Below are 10,599 nucleotides of genomic sequence, written 5' to 3' on the forward strand. Positions count from 1 at the left end.
AAACAACAAAAATAATATATGATAAAATAAAAAATAAATTATCATATATCATACTATAAATTAGATCAATAACAGTGCATGAGGCTGGTACTGCCGCTGCCGGGCTGGGTGCGCTGGACTGGACCTGGACTGGACTGCTCCTGCTCCTGCTCTACGATGTCACCCGTCGCTTCGTGTCAAGATCGACAACCTTAGCATTGCTCGCGAAACGGAGGGACAGAAGTTAATGCGGATACAGCTCTCGCCTGATCTCGAGCAAACAGTCTCAGGCATTAATGAACATGCTTGAAAAAGGCCAAAAAGACAAGCAAACAACACATCGTCATGACACAGTAGTGCATGGGCCAGGGTAGTGAGGGAAAAAGACTTAACATGGCAAACGTAAGGCAAGCTGCAAGAAGAGCAAAAATTACTCCATGGCCGGATGAAGAACAGGAACGACAGCTATATACGTGCCATGGTCATGGTGCGGAGAGGTGTGGAGAGAAAGAAGACAAGGGAAGAAAGAGTAGCGAATGCAACAATTGTCTATCTTCTTTAGGCGTGGCACTAGCAAACCTACAAAGAACGGCCCGACCCATGAGTAAAATTATCCCACGACGCTGCTGGTCCCAACCACAAAAAATATAAGCTGGTCGACATGCACACACACGGGATTGATCCATTCCATGCAGCCCAATCCCCAGATACATTTCTTCGCCGGCAGCCGATCCATCAAGTACATTCCCATGAAGAACCAAATGAACAAATGGCCATGCCACAGGAATTAAACAACACGAACAAGTACAGTTAAAAGAGGAATGAAAGAACTGCCTAAGAAATCCAAGAATGAACCGCGCTCGCTAAGAGTTACTAGCTACTAACCTACGCCGCCGCCACTAAGGCGCCGAAGCCGAATGCTAACGAAGAAGATGCGGGTACCTACCGGAGCGCTGGCTGCACCGGGACGCATGCACGCGCGGGTGTTTGTTGATTCCGACCTTGTGCATGCATGCGGACATGCGGTGCGGAGCGCGTCACGGCGGGTGCTACGGCTTCTTGCCGAGGGTGTGCTTGTTGTTGTGCATCCACACCTTGAGGACGTGGCGCTTGACGGAGACCTCGTGGCAGAACTGCTGCACGGCGACCTCGTCGTGCTTCTGGATGCGCCAGCCCACGCGCTCGGCGAAGGCCAGCATCTTGTCCTTCTGCTCCTGGGTGAACTTGGTGCGGAACCGCTTCTTGCCGGATCCGGACCCGCCCGAGCCGGAGGGGCCGGTGCCCAGGGACATGCCGCTCAGCGGGCCCAGAGCCGACATGGGCCCTGCCATCCCGGACAGGTCGTCGCCGTTGTCGCGCCCGCTGTGGGAGGTGGACGGGAGCGCCAGCGTTCTCGGATCTCGCCCTGCGGCCGCGGTCATGTGGTGGTGGTGGTGCTGGTGGTGGAAGTACCCGGCCGGGGTGCGGTAGTACGGGGAGAACTGGTGGTGCGGCATGGCGCCGTAGGCGACAATAGCGGTGGGGGAGATGGGAGAGCCCTCGTCGGCAGGGGACTCCTTGCGGTGGAAGTTCCGGTGGCAGTTGCATGCGGCGCAGCGGAGAGCGTCGAGGGTGCCCTCCTCGCCCGCGGCCATGAACTCGCCGCAGCCGTCCACGGCGTGGCCCCCGATGCCGACCGCGTGGTTCTTGAGGCACTCGCGGTACCTCCCGCCGGCGCCGCCCGGGGCCTTCGCACGGCTGCGGGGCTCGCCAGGCGGCTTGGGCGCCAGCCCGCCACCGAGCCCAGCTACCTGCGGCGGGGTCTCGTAGCTGGAGCTCATCACGGGTGGCATCGGCGCCATCTCCTCATCGCCGTCGTCGTGGTCGTCGAAGTCCATGGCCGTCGACCAGTGACCGGCGACCGGGCACCGGCAGGCAGGTGTTTCTTGTGTCTGGCCTGGTCGTGTTCTTGAGTTATGCCAGCCGGGGCTAAGAGGGGCTTAGCAAGGTTAAGAGTGAGATGAAGAGATAAGAGATGGGAGAGAGTGTGGACATCATCTGAGCATCTGCCTGCCAGTTTTGACGCGCCGCTGCAGCAAGGCTGCAAGCCGCTGGCTGCACTCCGTAGCTACTGCCTAGGTGATGATGTACCTCTCTATCTCTCTCTCTCTCTCTTTCTCTCTCGTTCACCGCTTCCCTGAGGTCGCACTTGTCTGATCTGATCCCTCAACAGGGCCGCGATATGTGTTCTTTTGCGTCGCGCCCATGTCTGTTGCATGGCTGTCCCTCTCCCCCGCTGCTGTTTTCAAGTGGTTTGGCTCCAACGCCTTTTAAATTGCGGTTTAGAATATTTGATCGCGACATCCGGTCTTTCTTTTTTCGCGCCTTTTGCTCGAATCTATGTATGGCAGCTTCCATGTGTTAACAAAGACGCTTGTGGTCACATTCCTAGCACCATGTCTTGATCAGGTGCAAATTATATTGCAAATCGAGGAATGTCGTCTATGGGGTTGCTGTATTTGGCCCATCGAGCTTAGCCGCTGCGTACAGTATACGCTGACTCCTGCAGACATAGGTCTACCAAGTCAAACCCATGCTAATTGTGAGTGCTTTCCATTTGATAAGTGGATGTTGATTCCAATGCAGGCGCTTTCATTAGCGAGTGAAATCATCGTGCACTCCATGTCTCCATGTCTCCTGTTTTCAGTTGAAGTGATGTAAGCAGCACGCATAGGCTTTCCCAGAGCATCGAATTATGGAAAACGTCATTTTCTGGACTAGCAAGTTGATTTCTCGAAAGACAGCACCAAAGCCTGCATTGCGTTCATATCTATGTCATTTCGTACTTTCAATATCAGAGTAACTTTTCAATGTTACTCCACCCAATCACTTATTAATAAGTGACGTTTTGAAAATTAATACGGTCCGTGTCTTCAAAACTATCATTTACCACTAGTTTGCATGATAATATATTTATAAAGTATAAAAAATTAGAATATTATGGAACAACTATTCAAGACAAATCTACTCTATCAATTTGAAATGTTGAATCTCTATATGGGAAGAGATATCGATGTTCAAAGTTTTCGATGTTTTAACTGCACATGATCTAAAATGTCACTTATACTTACTTAATTGAGTGTTTTCTGCTTCTTATTTTCATGAGCGATTTCTTGTCCAAATCTTTAATATGGTGTAGAGTAACTTGGCTCACTTTCTAGCAGGAAGTCGGGGAGTACTGCGAAGTACTATCACTCAATTCCAGGTTCTCACGCAATTAAGTAAAGCGAATGACCCACGTCAGGTCAACTCTCCAATTAAGACGAATCGACTCGAAATGACCGAGGAATAAACCAAAATCGACCGGCCATAGCCGTGCCTTGAGTGCAAATTTACAGTGCCTTCACAGTCCAAGTTGTCCGACCCAAATTAAAAGCATCGGAAACGGGAACAAACAGGCTACCTCCCCTAGCTATATGACTGCATCCATCTGGTCCGCCAACCCAAACCTCCTTCCCGTTGTTCACTACTACGACCGTGGTGGAAATGATTTACGGGTGATAATTTATTTTAATTACCTGTTTATCTACAAATAAATATCTAAATAGAACAGGACACCACTATAGAATAGTCATGTAGCACAGGCTCTAATGTACCCTCAACTGCTGGTTTTGCATTCTAAAGTGATTGTTAGGCAGTTAAAGTCACGTCCCAATCATTAAGTGTTGTACAACTGGTAGTAAAAGTGGTTCTGAGAGGAAAAAAATAGTAAGTTTATTATCATTGCCGATTGTTATTTTAAACATACAGTGATACTATTATCACTGTCGAGTTTTAGCGATTTGCAATAATAGACCGGTATATAAGATATATTCTGTAATAGTGATGTATGTGTAGCATTTTGTACCCACGGGTACGTTCATGGATGAAAATACTATCCGACGGATAGATAGATATGAGTATGGGTAAAACGTATCCATACCTATAAAATCCGTATAGTTTCCTGACATGTGGGCCCAAAGCATAGCTTCCCTCATCCACTCATTGGCTCACCAAGTCAGCCACTTAGCCTATCACCCCCTCCCCCCGGGCCGCCCCTAGCTAACCGCGACGGGTTTCGGTGCCGGTCTTTTGCCCGTGATCATTCGCGGGTATACCTATAGGCTGGTAAAAGACTGGTAAGTATAGGTATAGGTGAGTACTACCCGTACCCGTCATATCCGATGGTCATCCCTAGATCCACACATTGGCCGTGCTTATTTATTTTAGCACGATATTTCAAACGATGGGTGTGAACATATGAAAACGAGCTTGATCTCTTACACAATGAAGAATGGCGATCGTCGATGAGGGTTAAGGGGCTTCCTTCGTCGTCAGGCTTAGAAAAGCCCCTAGAGGAGGAAGGCTAGCCCGGCAGAAGCGGCGGGCGCAGGGTGGAACAGCGAGATGGTGTGGTCATCGCCGCCCTCGGGCGACGAGAAGACCGTCGGATGGGCCGGTGTCGGGGCGGAGGAGCTCCAAAATGGATATGTTATCATGGCGGTCGATGGTAGGTGCAGATCAAGTGGCAGGAACGCCACCAGCCACGGGTGGGTAAGAGGAGCCTGTCACGGAGAGAAAAAGAGAGGTAAGAGGTTGAAGATAATGTTCTAGTCATCCGATCAGGAGCCTACGGCTGATATAGATCGACTGAAATAACTCCTGATTTCATACTACTGAAAAATAGCATCGCCCTTCTTTCGGCGCTGCCCCTTCTTTCGGCGCTGCCTGGCCTGCCGCTTAACAAGTTATCTAGTCTCCAATTCCGACCGGCTCGCCGACCTAATCGCCCATCTAATTAGGCTAAGCTGTTTGTCTCATCCGGCCGAGTGCCCGCCGCCGGCAATGTCACCCGCGGCTAGAGGATAAGCGTCCCGCCCCGGGCTGAGGCATAATCCCGAGCCTCTCTCAAGCCATCCTGCGGCCAGGTGGTATTTCACGGCCGAAACACGTGTTTAAGCCTCTGGGCTCGGGTCCTGCATGCGAGCCATGTTTCGCCACTTATAAGCGTCAGTCGTCACGTAGAGTAGATTGTTGCTGTGCGTTTTTTGGAAACGGCCGGCAAGATTGTTAGTTCTGGCGACCGGGAGAAGGGTGCTGGGAGCTGAACGGCCGGAGCGGAAATGAGGCCTTGTCTTGGGCTAAGGCCTTACCTGTGTGTGATAAGGTCAGTCTAATGTAGCAGTTTAGCTGCCTATCACATACGTGGTAAGCTATATTTTGTTAGCGTTCATGCGTTTAATTTTTTTTATTAATTTTGTCACATTTGTAACTAATAATTTGTTAGACATATTTTTTAATGATAAATCACACTTATTATTAATTTTGTCACACTAACATTAAGCATGCCAACTTAGATACGAATCAAACATGTCCTAAATACCACCTGTATCCACAGGCTGCTAATCCTTCTGGCCGTTCGACGTGCACGATCGTCACGTATTGTTAGCCCCGGCCCGGCCCTTCGATATGTCACAATCTGTACACAACACCAACTGCGATCAGCGGGTAACAAAAGGAGCATTGCTACGCATATAAATATATTCTGAAATTTTGAAAGCTTATCAGGTGCCTGATTTCAAACCTAATCTACTCCGGTGTTTTTGTGACTTGTGCAATCTATGTTTGTGTAACCAGTATGGTGAGGGTGCTACGGCAATAACTCCACCATGCTTCTCAATGTCCCAGCTCGATCGGCCACTATTCCTACTTTGGAGATTTTCTTACCAGTAGAAGAAGAATGTGTGGTCGGTGAAATTTCTTACTAGCAAATAGTACTATGCAGCAGCTGTATGCAACAAAAGCTACCTCAACCGATTTATTCGATCATTTCTGGCTATATTTAGCTGCTGTGTGGCGCGTGGACCACCGGATCGACCACTCTGCCTCCCTCCGGGCCGCCCGACGCGAACAAGCATACGAAGGGTGCGTGCTCTAGTTAAGGTCACGAAGCAGATCGAGTATCCCACACGCGTGCACCCAGCCAGCAGGCAGCAGGTGATCCCATGCCAGGAAATAGACGTGGGATCAGATTGAGATCCAAATCCAAACAAAACAATCCAATTGAAGTCCGACAAAAGGAACGCACTTATCCAATCCAAATCAATAGCTAGCGAGTCTGTGGCATCCAAATCCAATCCAGTCCAACTCCGCGCTAATCCAAATCCATCCAAACATCCAATAATCGTTCATGGAATGCAGCAGCCCGTATGGGTTTGGTTATTAAGAAAACAAAGTGAAATGTGTTTTGGTTTATATGTGACTAGTAATTGATAAGTTTGTCAATTTGATTTGTCGAGTTTTGGATTACTTGAGTTTGGTTTGAGCATTTTGATTATAGACTAAATAGAGTTGGAGTTGAAGAAATATGTTTGCTTGTCTCATGGTGTGCAGGTGATGGATATAACTTGGCGGTCGCCAGTGGGTGATTGGGGCTAAACGGGTGCTTGATGCCGGACGATTAAGGAGACTGAGCAGAATCAATGGGATATGAAACAGACGATGAGGACGGTGTATTGACAAAGTTAAGCGAAAGGGATACCAGTGCAAGTGACAAGGCGACCCGAGGGATCAGGAGCGAGAGAGACTTACTGGCTGTCAGGATCGCAAGACGAAGTACACGTATCGATATCATAGCGCTTGCTTAAAGTGTAAGCAAGTGGTGAGTCACGCTTTGAAAAGCATGTATAGAGTTTTATGGTTGGGTCTTAAAACTGCAGCAGGATTGGAGGAGTATGTAGCACCATCGCGAAGTGTGCGTCGAGGCGAAGCTAAGTCGTGAAGGCGTCGTAGCTGTTTGATGGATGAAACAAGAAATAAACCAAAATACACTCGATGATAGATAGAAGTGTACTACAAGAGAGATATTTTGGTAACAAGCTAATAAACTTATAGGTCAAGTTTTGTATGCTATAAATTGAGGGATATGACTATAAAAGAGTTTGAATTAGCCACTTGAGCCCCTTGTGCCACCTATTTGAGAGGATTTTAGAGGAGAGAAAGATGAATGCTTAGCCTATGTAATATTTGAGAGTTTTTGAGAGAAAAATTCTTGTAATCCATCTAAAATAGGGCTAACCTATTTGAGTAATTAAGTTTATATTTTTGTATATACTTGAATTTCTTTTTTTCTAGTCTCTCTATTAGTTTTCTTGCAAGTGTGTAAGTTTTTTTTTCGTTATAATTTTCTTATTGATTTTCGTTTTTGCTTTTAAGTTGCTATTTTTCAACCTTAAGAAGTTGTTTTTCTTGTTATTAGAGGCATAAATGTATATATACTTATATATTTGAGAGCGTCTTGAATCCCCTTACATCTAGACTATCAACGAGAGTTACTTTTTTTTAAAAAAAATTGTCTTTTTGCTTTGTTGTTCTTTCAAGTTTCAAACATTTTTGTAAAAAACATATGAAATGGTCTTCAATTGAGTTTATGGTTCATATTTCATCAGTGAAGTCATATTCTCTTATAAATTTCTTTCTCGTTTTGTCTCTCTAAAATTTATGTTTTTATTTGTGTGTTTTTAGAAACGTTGGGTGAAAAAAAAGCAGCTCACCTATTTAAAAAAATATTAGATCACCTATTTAAAAAATTATAAAACTTCTATTCACCTCCTTCTATATGTCTATCTCGGCCCTACGGCTATATAGCCCAACACCAACAATCATGCACCGTGCTAAAATATCGGCGAGAATCCCAGCATTGGCAACAACGGCGCTGTTGACCCCAACATGCATGCGATCTCCAGCATGCCGCAGGGTTCTCCGGCGAGCAAGTCATCGCCGGGTGGCCCTCCTGGCTGGCTGGCTCACGTCGGAGATCCACATCCTCCGGCGGCACGACCACCTCAACGTTATCAAGCTCGAGAGCATCATCACCTCCTGCCTTTCGTACAGCCTCTACACCGTCTTTGAGTACATGGAGATGGAGCACAACCTCGCCGGCCTCACCACGCTTCCAGCTCGAGCAGCGCCTCATGGAGCCACAGGCGACAGGTCATGTGCCTCCTGGTCCAGATCCTCGAGGGCCTCCGCCACTGCCACGCCCGCGGCGTGCTGCACATGGACATCAAGGTGGATCTAACCTGCTCATCGACGACAAGGGCCTGCTCCAGATCGCAGGCTGGCAACCTTCTTCGACCCCGACCGCAGGCAGCCCATGACCAGCCGCGTCATCACGCTCTAGTACCGCACGCTGGAGCTCCTGCTCGGCGCCACAAAGCACGGCGTCGCGGTAGACTTGTGGAGTACCGGATGCATCCTCGCCGAGCTTCTCACCGGCAAGCCCATCATGCCCGGGCACCACAGGTCGTTGCTGCCCACCTCTGGGTCCATCGCCGCTCAGTCGCCAGTGTCGTTGCTGTCCCCGACTAATCGTGCTCGTGTGTCCAGATAAATCCAATTATTTTTTTGAATATGAAGGCCCACACCCTCAGCAAGCCTGAGAGCGTCGGGGCTCGAACCAGGTAGTCCACCTAAGAGCTGGCTTCAGGAGCCACTCGAGCTCACCAGATAAATCCAATTGGTGTTGGATTATCCTTTTTTTGTCCAAGTGTTGGATTATCAGTTTTCTGTCCAAGAGAAGCGAACGCTGCTAGATCTTAAGCCAATGGATGTCCACATCCAATTAAGTCCAAATCCGATTGAGTCCAATTGGATCTTGAATTTGCCCAAATCCAATCAATCCCAGGTCTACCAGGAAATGATCACACACGCACTGAAGGATTGCGTCAGGTGCGTGCACATCGACGTGCAGTTTGTGCAAGATGTACGTTGAGAATCTCTGCAATCACCAGGATTGGCCTGGTGATGTGGCTTGCTCTTTATGTGGACAAGTGGAGGATGTAATCACATAACATTGTTTTGCCATATGGCTATATTTGTGTGGTGTGTCTTGAAAGAGATATTAAGATGGGGGAGTATTCTGATCTTATTGGAGGATTTTTCAATCAACTGGTTATGAGGTAGTTCTAAGGAACAGAGCAAGTTCCTTATTTTCAGTTTGGTGTAGTTTGTTGGGTGTTTTCAGTAGTTTGTTGGGTCTTTTATAGCAATAGAAATTTTTACTGCTTCTTCAAGAGAGCCTGAAGGTAGAGGCCGGTATGGTGAGAATCAGGGAGGTGGCGCGTCGGCTCATGCGAGTGTAAGCTGTTGAGTAGGGCGAAATTAACAAGCCAAACAGTTCTCTTGATGTCTGGTGGGAGTTTTGAGAAGGACTTGGTCTTTTGTCATAGCTGTGGTACTTTTTGTTAACCCCATGGCTATTAAGGGAGAGGTTAAGGTTGTTTTTAGTCGTTGTAATCGGTTCCAGTTTGATACTACTGTTAGTTTAATTAGTCTGGTTGGTAGTGGGTGGTTTTCCCCTAGTGATACGTTTGATCCGTATCGCTGTTGCTAACTATTAGTCTTTCTATTTTTCTTCTATTTCTATAAAAACTGTGGCTTTATGTATAAAGCCGCGCTGGTAGCCTTATTTCTAAAAAGAGTCTCTGCATGAGTTGCCTCCGTTGCGATCGACCAAGCAACTAGGAATCAGGAGGAGCTTCAAAAGCGTATGCATGCAGCTACAGTACTTTTCCATGCTGGGACTGAAAAGACAGGTCACGTTTGCATGCAGCAAGCGACGGAGTCCTGCATGGATGGAGCCGGAGGCACCGAGGCAAGCATGCAGAGCAGAACCGGCCAGCTGCCATGCATTTGCATCCGTCAGGTGGGCAGGGGGGACAAGCGCGGAAGATAACGAAAGGGTGGCGCATACACAGCCCTACCAATGCCGCGGACTCTCGTAATATTCGAAGCGCACGCAGCTGATGCGCTGCAGCAACGCCAGGAGCAGCAAGCAATACGTGCATGCATACATGATAAAGCTCGGGATCAGAATTCAGACGGTGTGGGTGCCCCGGCCGGCCGGCTGGTCCGGACTGATTGAACGGAAGGAAGGAAGTTAAAGCTGGCGGTTTGGACGGGTGCCGGCCGGTGCGTCCATGTCTGTCCGTGCACGTAGCGTCGCTGGTCTGCACATTCACGGCTCTGGCCGTCTGGCCTCTAGCTCTGGGGTCTGGGCGTGCACTGGACTCGAGAGAGGCAGAGGCAGAGCAGGGCGCCGTCAGCTCGTCACATGATACACCTGCCGGCAGGGGGAGCCGGGGAGGGAGGCCATGCCGTCTTGGCTGTATTTGCTCCTTCTGTTTGAAGAACGGGCCCATTGTTTTGTCACTAGATGATTAATCTTGATGTTTACATCTCAGAAAAATAATTAATCTCGATGTTAACATCTCAGAAAAAGTACATTTGCAAATAAAAAGAGCTCTTTATTAGTTACTCAAAATTTGATTACAATCATGAGCAAATAGATAATTGACATACATCGACGGCCGTTCACGTCATACTATAGTATGGCATAAACATTTTGCTAGCTGAGTGAGCTCGTGCACTACTACATTCTGGGCTCTCTTAACATGCCTCCTAATGACCTTAGGAAGTCAGACTTGCCTCTTTCAATACATCATGTATGATAAAAAGGGATGTGTGTCTATGATTCTTCCCGTTGAAACATGTTTAATCACCGAGTTATAGTTGGACTCCAGAATTGTTGGAGTAGAATTC

The 10,599-nt window shown here is 48.0% G+C and overlaps 1 protein-coding gene across 1 annotated transcript; it reads right to left on the reverse strand.

Moving 5' to 3' along the window:
- Positions 1-487: 487 nt before the first annotated feature.
- On the reverse strand, positions 488-2,239 carry LOC133897469 (zinc-finger homeodomain protein 1-like). The gene has a single exon (XM_062338201.1). The coding sequence runs from the start codon at positions 1,854-1,856 to the stop codon at positions 1,029-1,031; it is 828 nt and encodes a 275-aa protein (XP_062194185.1). The 5' UTR covers positions 1,857-2,239; the 3' UTR covers positions 488-1,028.
- Between the last annotated feature and the right edge of the window lie 8,360 nt (positions 2,240-10,599).

This window comes from Phragmites australis, chromosome 17 (assembly GCF_958298935.1).
Source record: "Phragmites australis chromosome 17, lpPhrAust1.1, whole genome shotgun sequence".
Lineage (NCBI taxonomy): Eukaryota > Viridiplantae > Streptophyta > Magnoliopsida > Poales > Poaceae > Phragmites > Phragmites australis.

What these genes read in the sequence shown, in the direction of transcription:
- LOC133897469 (XM_062338201.1), bottom strand. Translation starts at nt 1,856, where the DNA reads ATGGACTTCGACGACCACGACGACGGCGATGAGGAGATGGCGCCGATG.